General features: G+C 45.3%; 1 protein-coding gene across 1 annotated transcript; it reads right to left on the minus strand.

Moving 5' to 3' along the window:
* Window positions 1–1,428: 1,428 nt before the first annotated feature.
* Window positions 1,429–15,518, minus strand: CENPV (centromere protein V). Its single transcript, XM_044003793.1, has 5 exons — window positions 15,202–15,518; window positions 9,835–9,933; window positions 8,232–8,301; window positions 4,189–4,303; window positions 1,429–1,935 (listed from the first exon to the last, which is right to left on the minus strand). Exons 1-5 carry the CDS (start codon window positions 15,495–15,497, stop codon window positions 1,811–1,813), a joined length of 705 nt encoding a protein of 234 aa, XP_043859728.1. The 5' UTR covers window positions 15,498–15,518; the 3' UTR covers window positions 1,429–1,810.
* Between the last annotated feature and the right edge of the window lie 10,539 nt (window positions 15,519–26,057).

The following is a 26,057-nucleotide window of genomic DNA, read 5'->3' on the forward strand; positions in this document are numbered from 1 at the left end:
GCTTCCCCTTCCCCTCCCCCTCCCCCATCCCTGTCCCTGCAGCTATCATCCCATGAAGAAGCCCCCAAGGAGATCTGGCCGGTCAGCAGCCGCTGAGGACCCAGAGAGTGAAGTTTTTGCCACCAAAGCCCCCCCACCTCCCCTGCCCTGTTAAATGGTTCACCATCATAAACTGATATGATCAGTGGAAATTATTCTAAAAGATGCACCAAAGGGGTAGCTAGATGGTGCAGTAGATAAAGCACTAGCCCTGGATTTAGGAGGACCTGAGTTCAAATCTGACCTTAGACACTTGACACTTACTAGCTTGTGACCCTGGGCAAGTCACTTAACCTTCATTGTCCTGCAGAGAGAGAGAGAGAAACAACGAAAGCTCATCCATGTGGTACTTCTCAACAATGCCCCAGTGCCTCGGCATTCGAGGCCTCCATCTGGCTACTGCTGATGACTAACCACCTCTTAACTCTGGCGCTAACCTAACATGTGCCCTTTGTTTGCTAAATCAATCTTTCTGCTGTCCTCCAAAGGCACAAGCTGTGGTCCCAATGTGAGAGGATCAGTCATTTTTCATCTTTGATTGCCTTTTATTAATTTTTATTGTTTGGGGCTCTGGGCCATTCTTCCTGAAATTTCTGGTTCGCCAAGAGCCTGTCCTCTAATGCCCATGACTCATGGAATTACAATGTTAAGGGAAGACATACCCTCCTCAGATGGAAGTCAAAATGGCAGAAGTTATTTGAAGATGAATCTCACGTGTCCTTGACTCCTTGGTAATCCTGGCCACATGTACATGGGTCCCCTCTCCCTCCTCAGCCCCTTGGAAGTCTCTACACGTAGTTTAGTCTGCAACCTGACTCAGTTTACCTATAGAGTCGTTTAACTAGGTTTGCTTATTTAGAAGATCTCATGACACTGCTTAACTGTTTGACTCTTGTGACACTGAAGGAAGCATGGGCTTGTGGATGTGTCTTTTATCACTTCTATAGCCTTAGAGGAGAAGATGACATAGGAGAATTAGTTCTCTGTCTCTCTGCTCTAAATGTGGTCTATGAGGAGCCTTGGTAGAACCTTAGTCTTCATTCAGACTGATTTTTTCTACCCCCTGGTGCCCAAGCATAATAAAGCTGGATTTTGACCCCTATAATCTCTACATTGTGGCAGATTTGTTTTGGCACCAACCACTCCCCATGTGAACGCAAAGAGAAGGCTTTCTCCCCCTAACAATACCTCTGCCTAAAATATGACCTTCCGTCTCCTCTGTGACTCCAAACCCTACCCATCACCCCAGGCTCAGCTCAAGTCCCACCTACTCCAGTAAACCCTTCGTGCTTCCCGAGGCCACCTCTGGATATGCCTGGCCCAGGCCTCGGCTCTGAATGAGGGACCAGTAACGTTCGCAAGCTGATTGAACTTCTGAAGCAAAACAAATGAGGAACCACAGTAATAATTATCTTAATAAAACCAAGGAGGCTCATGTCCCTAAAAGCTCACATGAAAGTTGGGAGGGAAGGGGAGGACGTGAAATGATCTGGACCACAGACTGGGCTGAGGGGGAAGGCCGTGCAGCCCAAGGAGTTAGGCATGGGCTGCTTGGTCCAAGAAAGAACACTAGCCTCTAGGACCAGCTGTCTCAGGCTGCCTCTCTGTAGGAAAAGTGAGTTGCTTTAATTTGTCCTGCTTCAGACATAACTGGAGAAGCCCCTTGGGCTCCCAGAAACATGTGGCAGGCTCCATGGTTGGGCCAAGTCGCCTTGTCCCAGAGAGCCTCATTCTCACGGGCCAGGCCCGGCCGAGGCAGAAGGAGGACGGGTCACTCTTTGGACTTGCTCTGAATGGTCTTGTGCTCCTTTATCGCCTTCTCCCACTCGTTGCCGTTGAACTCCTCGATGACGATGCTGCGCACGCTGCCTTCGTCCAGGCAATGGGGAGCGATTCCTGGGGAAGGAGCACAATGGGAGAAACTACATGGGCGAGGGAGGTCCTCTGCAGCCAGTGAGAGCCCGCCCTCTGCCAACAGCCACTGGAGCGCGTTCCTCGACTTTGCCCCGTGTCCCCAAGGCTGCTGGATGCCAGCGACGGGCCTCAGAGGGCCCACTCTGTTGTTGTTCAGTCCTCTTTCCCTCACGTCTGACTCGGTGTGACCCCATTTTGGGTTTTCTTGGTAAAGATGCCATTTCCTTGTCCAGATCTCTAGTCTACAATGCCTTCAATTACCCCAAGGCTGCCTGCCCGTGACCTCTCATAAGCATCTGTAGGTGACCTTGTTGTGGGAGAAGGGGTCTCTCTTAGCAGAGACATGACTGGAGGCACAAAACCAAGTGGGGAAGATGCACCAAGTATCGCTGGTTTGGGCACAGTTGTCACCTCCCCAAGACTCCCCTTGAGATCCAGAAGCAGGGGCTACAGGTGACCTGCTGGGGAGCAGAAAGGAATTCTTCTCTCCCCATCCAGAGTGGACAAGCTCTATCCATCAGCATCTCGACCTCCCTCCATGACAATTCCCTCTGTTAACTGCTATCACCTCCAAAGAAGCATTGCTTTTGGTAGCCCTTCTGTAGCCCCAACAGATCAAACCCAGACAGCTTTCAGAGTCAGGCAGGATCAATTATTAACTGCAGAGAGAAGGAGCAAATGGCTTTCACTTTCTATTTATATAACAAAGCAGAGAGCAGGCAGTTTGGTGCAGGAGAATGAGAGCTTCATTAGAGACAGGGGACCTGAGTCCAAATCTAAGCTTTGCTGCTCACTCTGTGCATGACCTTGGGCAAGTCCAAGAGGAGAGAGAAGGACAGTGAGTAGAGCACTGGACTTTGTGGTCAAAAGATCTGGGTTCCAAGCCCCATCCTAAATTCCCCTTCCATTTATTAGCTGTGTGACCCTGAGCAAGTCACTGAACTACCCGCCATAAATGACCTCGGCCCCCTAGGCCTCTGTAAAATGGGAGGCTTGAACTAGTGAGCTCCTTCCAGCTCTTACTCCTGTGAGGAGAAGCGCTTCTCTCACTTTGGTCCCATTTCCCATCTAGCAATGCTCTTCATTCTTTTTTTTTTTCTTGCTTTTTTTGGCTTTTTAAAAATCTTTCTTTTTGGGGGGCAGCTAGGTGGTGCAGTGGATAGAGCACCGGCCCTGGAGTCAGGAGGACCTGAGTTCAAATCCGGCCTCAGACACTTAACACTTACTAGCTGTGTGACCCTGGGCAAGTCACTTAACCCCAATTGCCCCACTAAAAAAAAATAATAATAAATAAATTAAAATCTTTCTTTTTTTTTTTTTTGTGGGGCAATTGGGTTAAGTGACTTGTCCAGGGTCACACAGCTAGTAAGTGTCAAGTATCTGAGGCCGGATTTGAACTCAGGTCCTCCTGAACCCAGGGCCGGTGCTCTATCCACTGCACCAGCTCACTGCCCCACTGCTCTTCATTCTTAGCTTAAGTATTATACTAATACAGCACTGAAGCTAATGTCTGGGATGCGTTCTTTCCCTCTCCTCCCCCGCTGGCCCTTTCCCACTGTCATCAGACTCATAACTCCTGTGCTATGGAGAACACTTTGCACTTTACAAAGGGCTCCATCCGTGATCCTGGTTGATCCCTAGGACAACCGTATAAGGTAGCCAGGACAGGACAAGTGTTATCATCCCCAATTTACAGATGGGCAAACAGGTTCCCAGAGTTGATGTCTTCTTGCCGCGCTGGCTGCTAGAAAGCAGCGGCTAGAATCTCAGTGCACTGGGTCTAATTCAGCGCCCTTTCCCCAAAGCCAAGCTGTCCTGACTTTCTGCTGGATCATCCACGCCAGAGTTCTACTCTGTGCATAAGAGCTCATGTGCCTCTAGGGTGTTACAAAGCCCTGGAAGACAAGTGGTCTATGTGTTGTTACCTCCATTTTATAAATGAAGACCGAGGTCAGGGAAGTGTAGTGACCTGCCCAGGACCACACAGCTCTGAAGGGCTGGGACTGGGCTCCAGACCCACCTCAGCTCTGCCAGTAAACCCAGCCATCCATAATTCTGAGATGACTGCAAGTAAGCACCAGGATTCACTGTCCTCCCCAGCTCAGAGCTCACTTAACCAAGTTCAGCTGGTGGATGTTGGTAGAAATGGGTTCCATGTCTACTGATCACCAAAAATGCCTTTGCTCCTTGAGGTCGAGGAATTTCTCTGGACATAGCCCCATTCCCTTTACCTACCATAACCATCAGGGTTGGACCGAGGCGTATAAAAGCTCTGTACCCCGCAGCTCTTGCAGAATGTGTGCTGGGCCTTGTGAGTGTTAAAGGTGTACGTGGTTATGTTCTCAGCACCCTGCAGGAAACACAGACACATTTATTGGTCAAAAGGGCTCTTCTCCTTTATTCACCCATCCCCGTACCAACATATGATCTAATGCTGAAAGAAAGAGCAAATCCACAAGAACCAGACACCAAATGCAAAGGCAAAGTCCGTAAGAAGACCATCAGAAGGAAGCTGGACTCAGAGGAGCTGCAAGGCCAGCCAGGGCTGGCCCTAGAAAATGGCTAAGAAAACAGAGCGCTCCTTGGGATGGGGCCAGGGGCCAGGGGCCAGAGGCCAGTAAGGCAGAGCATTACATACATTACAAAATGCAGGGGCCCAACTGGGGAAGAGGGCAGATTTTCAGATATGAGCATGGAAGCATCAATAACATTTTTTGTCTAAAAAAATGTAGGGGGCAGCTAGGTGGTATAGTGGATAAAGCACCAGCCCTGGATTCAGAAGGACCTGAATTCAAATCCGGCCTCAGACACTTGACACTAGCTGTGTGACCCCCCCCCAAAAAAAAAATCACACACACACACACACACAAAAAAATGTACTAAGCTCCTTCTCTATGCCAGGGGGGCACTGCAGGAATGTTTGAGTCTATGGCCTCTGACCTCATGGAGCTTGGCTTAGTAGCAGGATGTGACACATATACAAGTAACCGTGATGCAAACTTGAACATGATAAGGATGTAAAATAAAACCCAATGAGGTTTTAGTGCTTTTAGTTTGTCAGGGTACATGTACATTTGATAAACTGTAAATAGTTGGAAATTTGTAGTTTTATATGAGATTGTATTTGTTCTTTTGGGTTTTGTCTGTTGAGGGCTATTGACTTTATAATATAAAAATAGTTTTACAAATAAATGCCTAAGAATAGTGTAAACACTGTGATATGGAGGTACAAGGAAGGAAAGATCAAACCCAGCATGAGGAGGGGAAAATGGGGACAGGGGATATCTAGGGAGGGCTTCACAGCAATGCAATATCTGAGCTGGGTCTTAAGAATGGGGCAAATGTGGGGGCAGCTAGGTGGCACAGTGGATAAAGCACTGGCCCTGGATTCAGGAGGACCTGAGTTCAAATCTGGCCTCAGACACTTGACACTTACTAGCTGTGTGACCCTGGGCAAGTCACTTAACCCCCATTACCCTGCAAACAAACAAACAAACAAAAGAATGGGGCAAATTTTCAGCAGGTGGGGATGGGGGGCAGGTTACCCAGGTGTAGAATTACCAGGCAGGATTGTTCAGGCCAACAGTCCAGTTTGGTCCAAGAATAAAGGCCACAGTGAAAAAAGGCTAGAAAGCTATTGCAGAATCTCATGCTTGGGAAACACCTCAGTGGGCATTGAGTTCAACCCAGATCCACAAAAGAGGCACTACTACAACACACCCAACAAGTGGTGACCCAGCTTCTGTTGGCCACGGCCAATGAGCTGGAAGCTGCCATCCGTCAAGATGGCCCATTCCACTCTGGAGAAGTTAGTAGAATGGTTAGGAGCTCTTTGTATGAAGCTTAACTCAACCTCTTTGCAATTTCTCCCACTGCTCCAAGTTTTGTTATCTTGGGCCAAAAAGAACACGTCCATTCCTTCTTCCAACATGACATCTCTTCAAATACCTGAAGACATTAACCAAGGCTCAACATGCCCAGTGACCTCCATTAATCTTCAAAAGACAAAGAGACCCAAGACCCTTCGCCATCTTGGCTGTCTTCCTCCAGATGCTCTCCTGTGTACTGATTTCCTTCCTAAAATGTGGTATCTATAGCTGAACACCTGACTCCCAGTATGACCTGACCAGGACAAGGTATGGCATATCACTTCTTTTTTCTTTCTTTCTTTCTTTTTTTTTTTTTTGGTGGGGCAATTGGGGTTAAGTGACTTGCCCAGGGTCACACAGCTAGTAAGTGTTAAGTGTCTGAGGCCGGATTTGAACTCAGGTCCTCCTGAATCCAAGGCTGGTGCTCTATTCACTGTGCCACCTAGCTGCCCCAGGCATATCACTTCTTAATCCCGGAAGGAATGCTTCTCTTAATGCAGGCCAAGACTGCATCATCTTTTGGGGCTGTTGCCTCATTGAGCTTGTAGCCCACTCTAACCCCCAGACCTTATTCTTTTTAATTTTCAAATTACAATTTTTTTCAATTGATAAACATTTCTTCCCGCCCCCCCCCACATACACCTTACCCCTTGCCACTGGAAAAAGAAAAACAAAACCCTTGTAAAAAAACATACATGGGGAAGCAAAGCAAATTCCTATATTGGTTATGTCCAAAATTTTGTCTATTTTTTTGTATTCAGTCTATCCCCTCCCTATCAGGAGGTGGGGAGCGTGTATCATAATTGGTCCTCTGGAACAACTAAAGGAAAGTATCAGATACAGGGAGTGAGCCTGACAACAGACAAGTCTCCTTGCCCAGAAGGCCTGCCCTCTCTGCTTTGAGCAGGGAGGGATGTTCCATTATCATCCTCCACAACTGTCCTCGGCTTTTTAATTTCCTCTGAGTGATCCTTGTGTTGCACTGTTGTAGTCATGGTGCCCATGCTCTTTTGGTCCTCCTTATCTCATTCTGCATCATCATGTTCTCACTAACCCTCGCTCCTTTCTCTCTCCTCATATCCATCATCACTTGATTACTTATGAATCACACACTACTTTGAAATGTATCCCAATCAAAGAAAAAAGGAAAGGGACCTATCTGTACAATATTTATAGCAGCTTTTATTATAGTGGCAAAGAACTGGAAACTGAGGGGATGCCCATCAACTGGGGAATGGCTGAACAAGTTGTGGTATATGATTATGATGAAAAACTATGTTGAGATTTTAGAAAAACTTGGGAAGACTTACATGAGCTGATGCAAATGGAAGTGAGCAGAATGAGGATAACATACACAGTAATAGCAACATTGTAACAATGATCAACTAAATGTGAAAGACTTGGCTGCCATGATCAAGACAATGATTATCTGAGACAATTCCAAAGGACCCTTGATGAAAAATACTACCCACCTACAGAGAGAGAGAGAGCAGATGAACTCTGAGTGCAGATCGAAGGAGATTTTTTTCACTTTCTTTATAGGAAAAATTTAAGGACCAGTTAAGTGTCCTTTCTTTTTCTTTTCCATTTAATGACAATTTTTTTCTTCTTTAACATCACTTTCCAGTGACTTTCTTCTCCCTTCCCTCCTCCTAAGTAGGTTATCTCCCCCACCCCCTACCATGTAACAAATACATACAGTCAAACCAAACAAAACCTAACACTGGCCAAATTTGAAACTGCTGGCCTGTACTGAGAAGCCCATCTTTGCTCCAGACAAGAGGCCTCTGAAGTCACCCTTGGGCAGTGGAATGACCAGAGCTCTGAAGTTTTTCCAAGTCGACTCTCTTTACATTATTGTAGTCATTGCAGAAATTGTTCTCCTGGTTCTACTCTCTTCACTCTGTAAGCAAACATGCCCCCGTGCCTGATGGGGGATGGAAGATGGAACATCGGGAGCCAAAGGCCATGGGGCTCATGCCCTGGCACCTCCAGGAAGAATGAAAGAAAGAAAGAAGAAGAATGTCCAGGGAATAGCTCTCCTGAGAGTCTATCAGTGGCCCTCCCACCACTGTCTGCTATAGATTTTTTCTGACTCTCCATGACCCCATTTGGGGTTTTCTTGGCAAAGACACTGGAGCGGTTTTGCCATTTCCTTCTCCAGATCATTTGACAGATGAGGAAACTGAGGCAAGCGGGGTTAAGTGACTTGCCCAGGGTCACACAACTAGTAAGTGTCTGAGGCCAGATTTGAACTCAGGGAGATGAGTCTTCTGGATTCCAGGTCCAGCACTCTATCCATTGCACCATCTAGCTGCCTCTGTGCTAGATACTAAACTAAAAAAAAAACAAAAAACAACAAACCATGGACAGCAGACATGCCCGTGGGCACACCCCTCCGGTACTAACCTTCAGAAGCTTGAAGCGAGAAGCTGGAACAATGAAGTGTCGGTTCTGTTTCTTTTTGCAAATGCTACAGCTACAGCAAAGTAAGAAAAGTTGCTAAGTCAGTGAAGGGCCCACCAGATGCTTCCCCTCTTAATTCAATTAAATCCAATGCCCATATACTGATCACCTCTTGGGGTGAGGTACCACCCTATGCACTGGGGATCCCCAGATAAAGATGCCTCCCGTCAGGAGGCCCAACCTGATGTGTCCCAGGGTCCCATTCCACAGAAGGGGTGGTTAAGCAGATGGACTAAAGACCTGGTACTTGTGTGTGTGTGTGTGTACATGTGATCGTAATGTCTCATAACATGGAGAAGAAAATCTGTCTTTATAGAAACCCCCAAAGTGGACTTGTGGTCTGTGAACTTCTTTTCTTTCTTTCTTTTCTAATACTTTGATAACTATTTGTTGTTGTCATTTAGTCATTTTTCAGTCATGTCCAACTCTTTGTGACCCTATTTAGGGTTTTCTTGTCAAAGATATTGAATGGCTTGCCATTTCCTGCTTCCTCTCATTTTACAAGTGAGGAAACTGAGGCAAACAGGGTTAAGTGACTTACCCAGGGTCACAGAGCTAGTAAGTGTCTGAGGCCAAATTTGAACTCAGGTCTTCATGACTCCAGGCCCAGCACTCTAACCACTGTACCACCTAGCTGCCCTTGATAACTATATTTCCAGGTAATTAGTTTCCTTTGTAATCCTATATATTATATTCTGTGTATCTTAAAACATCATTCTGAGAAGGGGCCCTTAGGCTTCACTAGATCGCCAAAGATGCCCAGCACACACACACACACACACACACACACACATATGCAAGATACCATGACCTAGTGTGGAAGGAGCACTGAATTTGAAGCCAGAGGACCTGCCACAGACTCTAGGATCTTCTACTTCAAAGCCTGTGTGAGCTTGGACGCAGCACAACAGGACTCAATGACTTCTACAACCCTGCTCTAGATGTTCTAAGCCAGGAAAAGCATAAAATCTTAGAAAAGCTGTTGGATCCAAAAAATGATGCTTGTCTCACAATGAAGTTCATCACAATAAGAGAACTAACACAACAGGTGAAAAACAACTGTGTCTCATATGGACAATTGGGAATGTGGAAATTTTTTACAGTACTGAAGCTAAGTAATAATCATTCAGAATGTTTAAGCAGTGAAAGCAAAAAATGTGTTGCTGCATTTTCATTTCCCTCCCCCTCCCAATCCCCAAAAGGCAATGTAGCATCATGGATAAAGGCTGGCCTTGAAGCCAGGGAGACCTGGGTTCAAGTTCTGCTTTTCACACATCGAGGCTGTGTGACCCTGGGCAGGTCTCTTAACTTCTTAGGCATCTCTCTTGAAACTATTAGTTGCAGAAGAGTTGATGGCCTATATTGCTGAAGGGAATGTCCTCCCCTGGGAGCTCCTTCCCTATTCCAGGGGAATCACAAGGCCAGTCCCTGTCCTTTTGCAATGCTCAGTTTGGTGGCTTCATTATAGAAAGTCAGTGCTAAGACCCACGGTGTGCCTCCCCCAAGCCCCACTTGCCCTTAGTAGGAATAGAAAAGGGTCACTCACTTGCAGTCAAAAACATGCAGATCTGCCGAAGCCCAGACTTCAAAACGAACTGCCCCGCAGTGGCAGCCTCCGGTGTGTTTCACCAGACCTTGGTATTCACTAGGCAGAGCAAAAGCCAAAAAACAGTGTGATGGTGAGTATTCTTCTGCAGCCCCAGACGCAGCATGAGAACAGATAGACAAATGTTCTCATCCTGGATTCCCATCTCTGACATACTGTCCCCTCTGGAGCATAAAGGGCCCAGAACCCAGGAGACAGACAGAAGCCAACAATCATATGCCGATAGGACCAAGGACTGAATCAGGACCAAAGACTGAATGGCTATGAGGACCCACACGCCAACAGGTGGGCCTTCTTCGGGGACGTGAAGGATACCAAAGAATGGGCTAGTGCGGGGAGAGGGGTATTCTCAGAAACCCTTCCTGCCGTTCAAAGAGAGGACAGAGTCTTGATAGAGGGGTGCGACAGGGAGTGGGGGGCAGCAACGGGAGGGTTGGTAGGTGCTAATTTTCAATCGTGCTTTTCATCTGTAAACCTGCAGGGGCAAGAGCACTGGACGGGGTTTAAATCCCAAGCCCATTACTTATTTATTATCTGTGTGATCTTGTACCTGAGACTTCCTCTCTCCAGTCTTCAGTTTCCTTGTCTATGAAATGAACAGATTGGTCTAGGGGCTTTCTTCCAGTTCCATGACCCCTTTGCTAACAGCATCATAACATGAGTGGTAGGGCAAAACAAAAAAGACCCTAGGTTTCATCAGTCCTGCAGTTCCAGGTGTAGGACCTCCTTCCACTCAGGCAGATCACAATCCATTGAAAACTTAGCCTGGGGCCCAGAGAGGTTGAGCAATTTGCCCAGGACAGCAAAGCCAGAGTCAGAGGTGGGATTTGAAATCTGGGGCTTGCTGAATATAAGTCCAGAATTCTGCGTAAATGAAACATTTTGATTCTCAATTTGCCATCGGACTCCTGATTTTATTTTCTCTTCTTTTGGGGAGGGGAAGCTGGCTGGACCCCCTGAAAATGTCACCAGCCCCCCTTTGAATACGAAATGCAACTGTTTTCTGAAAACCCCTCTAAATGAGACTAATCTGAGGGCCTGCCCTTCCTTTCTGCACACCTCGTATTATTATCTTGCTGCCATGCAGAAGGCTGGGGGGAGGAGTATAGGGAGAAATCGTAATTGGAGCTTCATTAGTCCCAACCATCTGAGGCCTCTTCCCCCGCCAGAGCTGCTCAGGACTCCTCCCAGCCTCCCTCTCTCCAGCTGTGCCTTCACCATAGCAACGGAGCACAATGGCCCTGCCCCCACTCTCCCTAGCCAGCCACAAGGATGCTTGGGAAGGAGCTGTTCATGAATCCATGTTCCCAGGCCCACACCGGGATTTCTCCCCGCTAACGCAGTCAAAATTACTGAACGGTTTTAAAATGAAACCGTCCTCCACCATCACACCCATGTCTTATTGAGGGTCCCAGGAAAAGAAATGGGAAGGGGCTGGGGAGGCCCAGCAGGGTGGTCCAGGGGCAGCTTATGATGGGGAGAGGGGGGGTGGAGGAGGCACAAGAAATACAAAGAGAGAAACTGACTGTGGAATACTGGGAAAGGAGGAAAATCCAGGGCGGACTTGGAACTGCTGATATTCACTAGCCTGAAATCCAATCGATGTTCTTTTAATGGGGGCACAACAAATAATAAACTAACCCCTGAAAGTGCGGGGAGGCGACACTTTAAACCTCAGCTACGAAATCCCGGCTGCCCATGGGAGACAAAACAGGCCCCTTCCCTTTCTTCCTCCCCGCAATGAGGAAAATCTGTTTGCAAAAGATAGTTGTGGCAGAGCAAATGGTAGCCCATAGAGGAGGGGCAGGCCTTAGTCATTCATTCAGTCATCAAGCATTTATTAAGAACCTACTATGCGCCAAGGCACTGTGCTAGGTGTGGGGGATAAAAAACCAAAACCAGTTCGTGCCCTGAAGAAGCTTAAATTCTTATCAATCAGAGACTACCTGGATCCATAAAAGTATATACAACACAAGTACACAGTGGGGGGAAGGGAACCAGAGGGATGCCAGTGCTTGGGAAGGAGGCATAAGGACAGGCCTCCTATAGTCAGACCCATCCCTAGTCTGCAAGAATGTCTGATGAAAGCCCGTTCATTTCTACTGTAATGATATTTCCCATTATGGCTGCGTTTCCTTTCCCGCTCCCTGCTCAGATAATGGCTTGCATGGGGTGAGCCTGTAGAGCCCAGTTCCTCCATTAATTATCGGTGTGACTACTGGTGGCAGATGCTGCTTTGTGATGTCGCTCTACGATTATTAGGAACAATAACAGTAACGATCAGAATAACAAGAGGAAGAAGGATGAAGAAGCAGGCGGGGCGTCCCCGTGAAAGAAGCACATCAGCACTTGCCTCAGATTTACCGGAGACAAATGGGAGACAAATGGACAGAGCCTCCGCTCAGGGCTGGAGCAACTTGTGTTATTCAGGTTTCACATTAGACAGTCAGATGTTGAGTCGTGCATGGACATACAAACTGAGCTTTCTTATGAGCTAGGAAGGTGTTAAAAGTCTTTACCAGGAAGGGAATGAAAAGGTAACGTATGGCCCAAATCTGTCAACTCGGTGTTTGGGGAAGAAGTGACCTTGGCCTGTTAAATGAGAAGTAAAACAACTAGAAGCTATTTACACGAAATACCTTTCCCGAACACACACACACACACACACACACACACACACACACACACACGGAGGTGGGGATGAATTCTGGTAATAATGTGTGAGGGATATAGAGGAATAAGCCAATATTAAAAAGAAAACCCAGAGCAGGGTTACAACATGGGGTCAGAGAGACTAAGTACTTTATACATAATCCTTTCCCTAAGCTAATTATTAAACAGGAACTAAGGACTTTCACTCCAGTTTGGACTACACCAGTGATTAATATCTGCTCTTCTTATAAATAAGCACAAAGGGCCTATGAGTCATTGGGTTTGGGGACTTCAGTTCCCCACACCCTCCTCCAAATGTCCCCACCAAAGGATGGTGTTATAGGTGAGTCTGAGTAAGGAGGGCTCTGGTGGCAAGTCCTAGACTTCTCAGATAGGAATCTGAATTGGAAATGAATCTCATGTCATAGCAAACTAGGTACGACTAGCTTCATGATGGGTTAGTAGAAAGAACCCTGGGATCTAGTCAGGACAACTGGGTTCTAGGCTGGTTCTTCTACCAGGCTAGGGGAGGCTGGACAAGAGGCTTCCATTCCCTCCATAAAATGAGGGAGTTGGAGACACCTCCTTCCTTTAAAACGTTATGAATCCATTGAGAGAATCCAAGGAAAGACCATTCACCATTTACACTCTGCATCCCATGGAAAACTTTGCTAAACTGCTTACCTCACCCGCTAGGCCAATGTTATTATTGCTCCTGTCCGAGGTACAGAAAATTAGTCGGAGAGGAAGTAGAACAACTTCCTGGGCCCACTAAGAGTACTCCAAAGTCAAGACAGGAGGAAGGGAAGGCCTTTCCAAAGCTTTGGAGCTCCAGTTTCCTTCCCCTTGGCAAAACTGGCTTCCTGCTCTCTTTCCCCTCAAAAGTAGGCACAGAAAGGACTGTCTTCAAAGGCCTTTTGAGTTCCCCCTGTACCAGAAAACTATTTCTTGATAGGATCTGCTAACACCTGGTGTGACTTTACCCCTTTGCCCTTCACCTTGTAACTTCTCCCTTTCCTTCCTCTCCTTTCCAGCTCCCCTAGATGTGCTGTCTTCTCCCATTGGAATGCAAGATTCTTGAGGGCAGGAACTATCTTGTTTGCTTATATTTACACACACCCCCCCAGGGGGCAGCTAGGTGTCAAAGTGGTTAAAGTGCTGGCTCTGGATTCAGGAGTACCTGGGTTCAAATCCAGCCTCAGACACTTGACACTTACTAGCTGTGTGACCCTGGGCAAGTCACTTAACACTCATTGCCCAGAAAAAAAATAAAAAAAAAAAATATATATATATATATATATATATATATTTACACACATACACACACCACCCCCATGGTTAGTTCAGTGACTGGCACACGGTACAATAAATGCTCCATGTGAATCTACTGGAAAGGACCCTCCACCATCTAAACAGGCACATGAAAAAACACGAGAAGACTAGAGGGAGGTTGTTGTTCCAACTCTAAAGGACTCCTACTAAGTCCCAGGCAAATCAAAGGCCCAGCTCTCCAACACTGGGTCTTGGCCCCCTTGGAGCTGCAGCTGGCCTGCCTCTTCATCAGTTGTCCTGAGAGCATTTATCCCCTCCACAAAGCACCATCTGCCACTCGACCCCTCCAAGAGTCTTGCTCCCCTTTCAGTACAATGACGGGGCTGGGCTAGAATGACCTGTGAACTCTGACATTTTAGGGTTCCATGCTCTAAAGAGACTCAGGCTTTTTCCTTTGAAGGCTCTCTACAAATTCCAGAGGTCAGGTCTGTGCCCCACACGGACTCCAATGGACTGAAGCAGCCCATCACAATGCATCCTAAACGCTCTCTCCTATTTCCCACCATTTGGAAATGTCTGGTTTTGTTTCGCTCTGTGCAGCTTCAGTTGGAGCCATCAAACACACATGTCCTTGGAGTTGCTTATGTGGACTCTTTCTGGTGGCCCAAAGATCCTAATATGGGGGTCTGCTTTTGGATGGTAACTTCCACGGCCAAAAATGGGTCAGCAGTGCTCAGGCGAGGACGTGGCCTGCCTCACTCCCATACTGCCATGCAAAGTCTGTGAATGCTCCTGGAAGGCAGGAGCCCACTGGAAATGGAAATGGAAGGCCGAGCCCCACTTTTATGAAAGGAAAACTAGTACCAGGGCACGGAGCCTGGCTGCCTGGCTGGGTCAAGCAGCTGGAGAGGCCACTCTGAGCTGGTACAGTGTGACGGGCCCTCAAGGCACGGTGCAACAAGCTGGAGGCAGCCAACGTGGCGCGTGTCTTTGTTTTAAGGATCAAAGAACCCTCCCTCTCCAGCAAAACAAAGAAGGCCTTAGGGAAGGCGAGGCGACGCCGGTACTTGGGACCCGATCAGGCTCACTGAAACCGGGTTCCGTGTCCCTAGGAGCCCTTCCAAGAACACCGTGACTAGCACGGAGGAAATCCAACTCTCGCTCTCTCGGCTCTACGCTCCTGGGCACCCGGGGGTCAGTATCGTCCCAGAACCCGTCCTCCGGCGGGCTAAGGAGACAATCCCGATGCAATACATCCACGGAAGGGCTGCATGCAGCACGGGGAGGTGGGAGTGGGGGGGCGGGGGAAGCAGGCCAGCTGCTCCCGGTGGGTACCCCGGGCTGCCGGGAAGGGAGGGTGGAGGGCGCCTGGGCGATACTTACAAGGTGTCCAGGAGGAGTTTGGCTGCCCCCTCGCAAGTCAGGCTCTGCCGCTTCTGAAACTTTACCCAGCGCTCCCGCTGCCCCCCGAGATCCAGCGAGCAGCTCTCCAAGGGGGCCGGAGGCAATGGCGGCTCCTCGGCTTTCTGGTCCTGGACCGGCAGCTTCCTCTTTCTCCCAGGCCGGCCCTTTCCCTTCCCCGGGGGGGCCAGGAGCGGCGCCTCGGCGGCCTCGGCGGCCGGTCGGCTCCTCGCCCGCGGCTTCGCGGCCGCCCCAGCGGCGCCCTTGGTTTTCACCATCCTTCGCGCATCCCCCGCCGCCGCCGCGGCCGCCGTGCGCCCCCACGCAGAGGAGCCTCCCGTGCGCTCAGCAGAGGCGGCTGTGCCGCGCGCAGCCCGGGGCCCCGCTGCCCCCCGCTGCCCCCCGCTGCCCCCCTCGCCTCGGAGCTCGGGCCCTCGCCGGCTCTGGGTCGCGCCGCCTGCCCGCTAAGTGCCACCGATTCCGTGTGGTCTGTGCTCCAGTCACCAGGGGGCGTCGGGAGCAGCCCGGACCCCGAGCCGGATGGAGACGGGCTCCGGTTCCACCCCGCAGACAAAGGAGGACTAGGCTGCCTTTACGCGCGCGCGGGGCCAGAGCCGCCCAGACCCAAGCGCAGCGCCCGCCGAGCTGAGGCCGGCCCTCGGCCCGGCCCATCCGGGCATTGCCCAGCGCCCGCCCCGAGCCCCCGGGAGGAGGCTCAACAAAGGCCTGACAGAGGGCTCTTGTCTGGCAGCTGCTCCCTCGGGGGTTGGGGGGGTGGCGGGGGGTTGGGGTGGGCTAGGCCGTCTGTAACCGGACAGTGCCAAGAGGGAGGGAGACAAAAGTGCCAGTGGTCTCTCTGTCCCAGGTCACTTGGTGATGAACGGGTCTGTGTCTATAGGGAGGTGGGGATGGAGTGGGGCGGGGATGGGGGTGGGGGGGAACCGGACGCACCAGGGCCACTGCATTTCTTTGACCACGCATTGAAGGCCGAGCTGCTCAGCAAGCCAAAGCTCTTCCTTCACGCTGGCGCCCCGGGCACCCACCGGGACAGCACTGGCCTGGGGGCCGCTAGAAGCCCCGGGTCCTGGCCTCTGACTCTATCTGTGTGACTCTGGACCAGTCATGTAACCTGCGCCCCAGCGAAGAGCTGCTCAGCAAGAGGGCAGAGATCCAGAGCTGAGGACCGAGTGTCCTGTAGGCTCCTAGGGCAAAGCTTCTTAAACAGTGGGTAGGGAGCCCATAATGGAATGTGAGGGTCCCGAAAAATCTGGCAACAAAGGTTATGTATACCCATTTTATATACACCTGTATACCCAAGGTCGGGTAAAAATTTCTTGGGCAAAAAGGGGTCTCCGGTAGAAAAGTTGAAGAAGCCCTGTCCTTGGGTAAACCAGACTAATCCACGTGTGCTGAACCTGCTGGTGCTCACCCCTTTGGTAAATGGGCAAATGTTGAAAGCCTTCAAATGCTACCTTCTCTCAAGAAGATTTCATACTTCTCTCAGTGAATTTAACAAAGATGGACTTGGTCTCAGTACATATCTGATCTCCTCACCTAGGGTGTTATTGTTCAGTCCTGTCTGGCTGGGTTTTTCTTGGCAAAGATACTGATCCTTCTCCAGCTCATTTGACAGATGAAGAAACTGAGGCAAACAAGGTTAAGTGACTTGGTCAGGGTCACACAGCTAGTATGTGTCTGAGGCCAGATTTAAACTCTGGAAAATGAGACTTCCTGACTCCAGGCCATGTACTTTATCCACTGCACCACCCAGCTTCCCACCTAAAAGTATACCTGTCTCTAGATTAACACCTTCCCCCCCCCCACCCAGCAACAGTGCCTTATGGGTATTTGTTAATATCTGAACTAATTGAAGTCATGCCAGATTTTACTGAAGCCCAAACCAAGCTTTATAAAAACACAAACCATCCCGTTTAAGCCTACCTACTTCCTAAGAATATTGGACAAAACCAGAACAACCAAATAACACCCAAATCAATACTTCATTTAATTGAAGTTAATGAAAAATCCTCTTCAAATTTGGTCCTCTTTGAATAAACCGACAGAGGTTCTAAGAGATAGGAGATGAGGAAGGGATGCTTTCCAGGCATAAAATGCAAAGGCAATCGGGGTGGGAAATAGAAAGTTATGTTTGGGGAACGTAGAGTGCATGAAGGTAGAATCACATGAAATGAGTCTGGAGAGGCAGCCTAGAGTCAAGCATGAAGGACTTCCAGTTCCAAGCTCCCCCTTCTTTAGCTCTTTGGATCTCAGTTCTTTTATTTATTTTTAAAAATATATTTATTTGAGGGGCAGCTAGGTGGCGCAGTGGATAGAGCACCAGCCCTGGAGTCAGGAGTACCTGAATTCAAATGCAGCCTCAGACACTTAACACTTACTAGCTGTGTGACCCTGACCAAGTCACTTAACCTCAATTGCCTCACTAAAAAAAAAAAAAAAGAAGAAGAAAAAAATATTTATTTGACTTTATTCTCAACAATACACTTCCAATATAAGTTATTTGGTAATTGGAGCAAAGGTTGTGAGGATGGTCTTCTTTTATTTATGTATTTGTTTGTTTGTTTCTGCAGGGCAATGGTGGTTAAGTGACTTGCCCAGGGTCACACAGCTAGTAAGTATCAAGTGTCTGAGGCTGCATTTGAACTCAGGTCCTCCTGCGCCACCTAGCTGCCCCCTCAGTTCTTTTATAGGTAAAATGACAATGTTGAATTAGATGAGCTCTAATTCTAAATCCTTTGGTGCTTCTCCTCCCATACCTTCTCTTTCTCCTGATCTTCCTCCCCCTCCTATTCACAGAATCACCTATTGGAAGGGACCTCAGGGGCTGAGCTAGTCCATTCTGTAGCTGAAAATAATCTGTCTATAATATCATAGACAAATACTCTTCCCATCTTCCTTTGATGGTCTCCTATGGGAGGGAACCCATTTCCTCCTCTCAAGGAAGTGAATAGAGCTCTACTGATTGGAAAGGGCCAAGACGGGCCTTTCTGCAGCATTTATCTTTTACTACTAGGTCTTCATCTGGGCCAAACAGAATGAATCTAAACCCTTTTCCAGGCAGCGGCCCTTCGAACACCTTGACTGCTATTTTTCAGTTGATCTTCATAAAGTTTTTGAGGTCACTAACCATCCTGGGTCACCTCCCTTCTGGGCAAACTCCACCTCGTCAATGTCCTTCCTAAAATACGGTGCCCTTCACCTACCACAATATTCTAGCTGTGGCCTTATTAAGACATAGTTCAGTGGGACACTCGTCTCTCTCTTCCTGTTGCACTGTGCTTTTCTTAATGCAACCTAAGATTGTATTTGCTTTTCTGGGTGCCATGATGTAAATCTTCATTCCAACTCAGCCACCCACAAGGAGATAGCTCACAAAATCTCTATAATCTTGAGCTCAGAAACTCCTCTCTCTGATAATAATCTAGGCAGCTAGGTGGCAGTAGCGGATAGAGCGCTGGTCCTGAAATCAGGAAGACCTGAGTTCAAATTTGATCTCAGACAATTACTATCTAATCCAAGGCAAATCGCTTTAAAACCTCTCTTTGTCTCAGTTTTCTCAACTGTAATACAGGGAAATAAAAATACCTTCCTCGGGGCAGCTAGGTGGCACAGTAGAGAATCCTAGAGAATTGCCCCACCCCTCCAAAAAAATAATAATAAAATAAAAAATACAATTTAAAAATAAATTTTTCATTTATTTATTTGTAACATTCTTTTTGAAAAATTGAGTTCCAAATTCTCTCCTTCCCTCCCACCCCTCCCCCATCTACTGAGAAGGCAAGCAATATATCAATTATACATATAAACCATGCAAAGCATATATCTCTATTAGCTATATCACAAAAAGCAAGAAAAATAAAATGAAAAATTATACTTTAATTTGTGCTCAGAGTTCATCAATTTTTTTTTTTTCTGAAAGGGAGGTAGCATTTTTTGGTCATTAGTAGAGAATCCTAGAGAATCAACTAAAACACATGTATAATCTTCCCATATAGGAATGTAAAGAGTTTGACCTTATTGAGTTTCTTATGATTTCGCCTTCATGTTTATCTTTTTTATGGTTCTCTTGAGTCTTGTGTTTGAATGTTCCATGTTCTATTCAGCTCTGGTCTTTTTTTCATGCAAGCTTAAAAGTCCTCTGTTTCATGAAATAACAACTTCAGCAAAGTTTCAGGATATAAATAAAATAAATCCACATAAATCATCAGCATTTTTATATATTATCAACAAAATAACTGTAGAAAATATAAAATACTTGGGGTCCACCTGTCAAGACAAACCCAGAAATTATATAAACACAATTATACAAATAAAGTCATATCTAAACAATTGGAGACATATTAATTACTCATCCATAGGCCAAGTAAATATAAAGAAAATGACAATTCTGCCTAAAGGAATTTACTTATTCAGTTTCATACCAATCAAACTACCAAAAAATTATTTTATAAGGATAGAGCTAGAAAAAATAATAATGAAATTCATCAGGAAAAACAAAAAGTCAAGCGTATCAAGGGAATCAATGGAAAAAAAAGATGAAGGTAGTCTAGCAGTATCAGATCTAAAACTATATTGCAAAGTGGTCATCATCAAAACAATCTGGCACTGGCTAAGAAATAAGAGTGGTGGATTAGTGGCATAAATTAGGTACTCAATATGCAGTAGTAAATGACCATAATAATCTAGCGTTTGATAAACTCAAAGGTCTAAGCTTTTGGGACAAGAACTCACTATTTGATCAAAATTGCTAGGGACACTGAAAGGCAGTTTGAAACTAGGTAGAGACCAACATCTAAATTGTTTACCAAGATAAGGTCGAAATAGGTGCATGACTTAGATATAAAGAGTGATTATGGAATATCTTACCTGTCAGATGGATAGATAAAGGAGGAATGTAGGAGCAAACAAGAGATAGATAGCATTATGGGAAGCAAAATGGATAATTTTAACTTGTTTAGTCATTTTTCAGACATGGCCAACTCTTTGTAACGCCCTCCCACCCCCACTGCCCCAACCCACTCCTGGGGTTTTCTTGGTTAAAGATACTGGAGTGGTTTGCCATTTTCTTTTCTAGCTGATTTTACAGATGAGAAAACAGAGGTAAACAGGGTTAAGTGACTTGCCCAGGGTCATGCAGCTAGTAAGTGTTTGGGGAGAGATTTGAACTCAGGTCTTTCTGACTCTGGACCCATTGTGTTACCTAGCTGCCTAGTTTTGATTACATTAAATTAAAAGGGTTTGCACAAACAAAACCAATGCAGCCAAGATTAGAAGGAAAGAAAAAAACTGGGGGAGGGGGGGTGGGGAAGAGACATAGCAAGCTTCTCTGATAAAGGTCTCATCTCTCAAATATATAGGTGTATGATATGATTATGGATTTGAGTCAGATTAAACTCTGAGGATGGGGTCTGGAAGGTACCCAGCCCTGCCCCAGTATAGTTCGTTTAGAAGTTTATTGCTTGTCAAATTCTCACTGTCTCCTTTAAGTTTTATTGCCAATTAACAGTATTTTTACTTCTGCTCAGTCTCCCCACTTGTCAGCTACGTATTAGTTTTGTCTGCAATCCATCATGTGTCAGAGCCCCAGTCAGTGGGTCAGGGAGTTAGCCCACCAATTCAATACTTGGGACTCAAGAAGAAAGGACAGGGCTCCGCACAGGATGCAGCAATTAAGTTGAGACCAGATGTTAAGTGACATGTCTCTTTTTCTCAGAGCAGAATCCCCTTGGCCCTGGGGTCCCAACAATGGATTATTCTTTTCTTCCCAACATAGCCAAAGATAAATTTTAACCCTGTCATCCTTCTAGAATTAACACAACTACAGAACAATGCTGAAGCACCTGAGTGACTCTTCCTGTTATTCAGGTTGAATATCTTTAGAGACAGGGGCCGGGAGAGGGGAGTCAGTGGGAACTGTGAGATCTGAAACATCTGTCTGTCACTCCCCTGTTCCCTCTTCCTTCGGTTTGACCTTGTTCCCCCTCCCCTTTTCCCCCTTGTTCCTGGAACACGTATGCATGTCTCCATACATTGATCACGAGCTAAATGCACCCTGGGTGAGACAGGATTGGATGTTAGATTGTGAGCTCGACCTAGTGTACGTGGGGACTTCCCCTCTGACCAACATTCCTATAAAAGGTCAAGGCATGTATTAGCTGGCGAGGCTCAGGCATTGAGCTTGCCCATTCCTATGGGAATGTAATAAATCTGTCTCTGCTTGACTTGGTGGTTTCCTCGAGTTATTTGGGTAAACTGAGGCAGTTTGCTCCATACATAGGGAACTGAACCAAATTTATAAAACTAAGAACCATTGCCCAGTTGATAAATGGTCAAGGATATGAATAGGCAGTTTTCAGAAAAAGAAATCAAAGCTATCTATAGTCATATGAAATACAAAGTATAGAGAAATGCAAAGTAAAACAGCTCTGAGGTACTACTTAATACATACTCATCAGACTGGGTAATATGACAGAAAAGGGAAATGACAAATGTTGGAGGAGATATGGAAAAATTGGGACACTAATGCATTGTCAGTAGAGTAGTGAACTGATCCAACTGTTCTGGAGAACAATTTGGAAATATGCTCAAAGAGTTATAAAACTGGGCATGCCCTTTTAACCCAGTAATACCACTCCTAGGTCTGTATCCCAAAGAGATCAAAGAAAGGAGAAAAGGACCTATATGTTAAAAATATTTATAGCAGCTCTTTTTGTAGTAGCAAATAATTGGAAATTGAAGGGATGCCCATCATCAATTGGGGAATGCCTAAACAAGTTGTGATATATGATTATAATGGAATACTATTGTGCTATAAGAAATGATGAGGGTGATGTATTCAGAAAAACTTGGGAAGACTTACATGAACTGATGCAAAGTGAAGTGAGCAGAGCCAGGAGAACATTATACACAGTAATAGTAATGTTGTATGATGCTCAACTGTGAATAGCTTAGCTATTTTCAGCAATACAAAGATCTAAGACTATTCCACAGGACTTACAATGAGAAATACTATCTACCGCAGAGAAAGAACTGATGGAGTCTGAATGTAAATTGAATCATTCTTTTTTTTTTTAACTTTCCTTATTTTTCTTGGTGTTTTTTTTTTTGTCTATGTTTTCTTCACAGCTTGGCTAATATGGAAATATGTTTTGCATGACTGTCTATTTTTAATATATATCAAATTGCTTGCCTTCTCATTGAGAGGTAATGGAAGGGAGAGGGAGAGACATAATTTGGAATCAAAAATATTTAAAAGATTTTAAAAATTGTTTTTACATGTAATTGGAAAAAGTAATAAAATTGTCTAGACTTTTAAAAAAGAGAAACTTTTGGTAAATTTTTTATATTACTTCATTGTCTATGCCACCTTTTTTTATATGTTTTTATATGTTTGCTTTACAGAATATAATTTCCCTGATTATCTCTTTTAATTAGGTCTTTTTTTTTGCTTTTGCTTTGTTCTAGATCATATTGGTACTCCTTTTTACTTTAGCTGAAGCATTCTTTACATTCTGCTCTAGCACCTTATTTTAATTCTATATGTATGTCTTTCTGTTTTAAGTGGGTCTCTTTCAAACAACGCATTATTGAATTCTTGTTTCTAATCCATTCTGATATCCACTTTTGTTTTAGGGATGAGCTCATCCCATTCGCATTCACAATTATGAATAGGAACTATGTGTTTCTCTCCATCCCATTTTCTTCTCTTTATCCTTTTTTTTTAATCCTGTCTCTCCAGAAAAGTCTGTTTTGCTTCATTAATCAGCCCTTCCTTTTATCATTCCCTCCACCCCATTCCTGCCTTTCTCTTATTTCCCAGTAGGGCAAGATAGATGTCTATACCCAACAGAATGTGTGTGTGTGTGTGTGTGTGTGTGTTCATGTGTTCTTCCTTCTTTGAATCAATTCCAATAAGAGTAAGATGCAAATATTGCCTGCCATCCTCCTTCCCCCAGCACCTCCCCACCAATTTTGCTTTCCACTGTAAAAGCTCTTCCTTGTGTACCTCTTTTGTGAGAAAAATTTCCCTATTCTGCCTCTCCTTTTCCCCTTCTTCCAGTGCATCCCTTTCTTACCTCTTAATTTTTTTTTTAAGATTATCCCAGGGCAGCTAGGAGGCACAGTGGATAGAGCACCAGCCCTGGATCCAGGAGGACCTGAGTTCAAATCCAGCCTCAGACACCTGACACTCACTAGCTGTGTGACCCTGGGCAAGTCACTTCACCCTCATTGCCCTGCCCCCCCCCCAAAGATTATCCCATTAACTCATATCCATGGCCTCTGTCAATATAAACTTCTAACTTCCCTAATAATGATAAAGATTTTAGGTATTAAATGTATCATCGTCCAATATAGGAATGTAAAGAGTTTGACCTTATTGAATTTCTTATGATTTTTCATTCATGTTTATCTTTTTAATGCTTCTCTTGAGTATTATGTTTGAATGTCAGATGTTCTATTCAGTTCTGGTCTTTTTATAAGGAATACTTAAAAGTCCTCTGTTTCATGAAATATCCATTTCCCCCCTGAAGGATTACACTATTGCTGGATAGGTTATTCTTGGTTGTAACCATAACTCCTTTGTCTTCCATAATATCATATTCCAAGCCCTTCAGTCTTTTAATGCAGATAAATCTTGTGTGATCCTGACTCCACGATATTTAAATTGTTTCTTTCTGGATGCCTGAAATATTTTCTCCCTGACCTAGGAGCTCATGATTTTGGCTATAATATTTCTAGCAGTTTTCATTTTGGGATCTCTTTCAAGAGAGGATCAGTATATTCTTTCAGTTTCTATTTTGCCCTCTGGATCTAAAATATAAGAACAGTTTTCCTTTATAAGTTCTAGAATTATGATGTCTCATCTCCTTCTTTTACCATGGCTTTCAGGTAATTTAATAATTCTTAAATTATCTCTCCTCAATCTATTTTCCAGGTCAGTCTTTTTTTTTTCTTCTGATGAAATATTTTACATTTTCTTCTATTTTTTCATTCTTTTGACTTTGTTTTATTGTTTCTTTTTTGTTTGTTTGTTTGTTTGTTTGTTTTATTGTTTCTTGATGCCTCCTCGAGTTGTTACCTTCCACTTGTCCAATTCTAATTTTTGAGGAATTATATTCTTCAGTGAGCTTTTTAAACCTCTTTTTCTATTTGGCCAATTCTGGTTTTTTAAGGAGCTATTTTCTTCAGTAAATTTTTTGCCTGTTTTTACCACTAGGTCAATTCTGGTTTTTAAGGTATTGTTTTCTTCAGTATTTTTTTTTTGGTCTCATTTACCAAGCTGTTAAGTTTTTTCATACTTATCTTGCATTACCCTCACTTCTTTTCCCATTTTCCCCCTCTACCTTTCTTATCTCTTTCCTTAATTCTTCCAGGGATTCTTGTTGGGCTTGTATCCAATTAGCATTTTTGGAGGATTGTTATCTAGTTATACTTGGGAAATTAACTTTTTTGAACCCATGTAAAACCCTACATTTATTCCTATCAGTTTTCATCTTCAGGCCATGATAATTAGCTCTAAAAACACCTAATTTTCTATCCAGTTCCATGTTTATCCATTTTGTCTACAACATGTGAAACTTGGTGAAGTGCATGACTAAAATTCTAAGTATGTTCTACCTACAGCAGCAGTCACCTCAATTATTTAGGTTAGACAGGCACGACTTCTTAGATGCTGATAGTTCTGCTTCCCTTTCAAAAATACTACAAATCATCACTTTTAACTGAGCTAGAACTTTGCCAGGAATAAATGTCATATTTGCCAGCTTTTTCCATCTTCTCTTTTGTTCCTGTTTGGGGCAAACTGCCTCAGTTTACCCAAATAACTCGAGGAGACCACCAAGTCAAGCAGAGACAGATTTATTACATTCCCTTGGGAATGGGCAAACTCAATGACTGAGTCGCAAAAGCTAATACATGCCTTGACCTTTTATAGGAATGTTGGTCAGAGAGGAAGTCCCCATGCACACTAGGGCAAGCTCACAATCTAACATCCAATCCTGTCTCACCCAGGGTGTGTGTTTAGCTCGTGATCAATGTACGGAGACATGCATACGTGTTCCAGGAACAAGGGGGAAAAGGGGAGGGGGAACAAGGTCAAACCGAAGGAAGAGGAAACAGGGGAGTGACAGATGTTTCAGATCTCACAGTTCCCACTGACTCCCCTCTCCCAGCCCCATCTCTAAAGATATTCAACTTGAATAACAGGAAGAGTCACTCAGGTGTTTCAGCCTTGTTTTGTAGTCGTGTTAATTTTAGAAGGATGACAGGGTTAAAATTTATCTTCAGCTATGTTGGGAAATCAAAGAAATAGAATAAAGAATAACAGAATAATCCAGTGTTGGGACCCTAGGGTCAAGGGGATTCTGCTCTGAGAAAAAGAGACATGTCACTAAACATCTGGTCTCAACTTAATTGCCACATCCTGTGCGGAGCCCCATCCTTTCTTCTTGAGTCCCAAGTATTGAATTGGTGAGCGAACGCCCCGACCCACTCAACTGGGACTGGGGTTCTGACACATGATGGATTGCAGACAAAACTAATACGTAGCTGACAAGTGGGGAGACTGAGCAGAAGTAAAAATACTGTTAATTGGCAATAAAACTTAAAGGAGACAGTGAGAATTTGACAAGCAATAAACTTTTAAACTAACTATACTGGGGAGGGGTTAGGTATCTTCCAGACCCCATCCTCAGAGTTTAATCTGACTCAAATCCATAATCATCTCATACATTCCCTTCTCCAGTTCTGAATTACACTTCCCAATCTTCAGAATTTTTCACAGATTCCTGACAGCAGGTCAGTAATGGCATCAGCAGATT

Source organism: Dromiciops gliroides, chromosome 4, assembly GCF_019393635.1.
Source record: "Dromiciops gliroides isolate mDroGli1 chromosome 4, mDroGli1.pri, whole genome shotgun sequence".
In the NCBI taxonomy this organism is placed as follows: Eukaryota; Metazoa; Chordata; class Mammalia; order Microbiotheria; family Microbiotheriidae; genus Dromiciops; species Dromiciops gliroides.

Excerpts from the sequence above, each read along its gene's own strand:
- CENPV (XM_044003793.1), bottom strand. The coding sequence starts at position 15,497 with ATGGTGAAAACCAAGGGCGCCGCTGGGGCGGCCGCGAAGCCGCGGGCG. Across the intron at positions 9,934-15,201 it reads AAACTCCTCCTGGACACCTT|TGAATACCAAGGTCTGGTGA; the intron begins GTAAGTATCGCC and ends TGCTCTGCCTAG. Across the intron at positions 1,936-4,188 it reads GTCCAACCCTGATGGTTATG|GAATCGCTCCCCATTGCCTG; the intron begins GTAGGTAAAGGG and ends CTCCTTCCCCAG.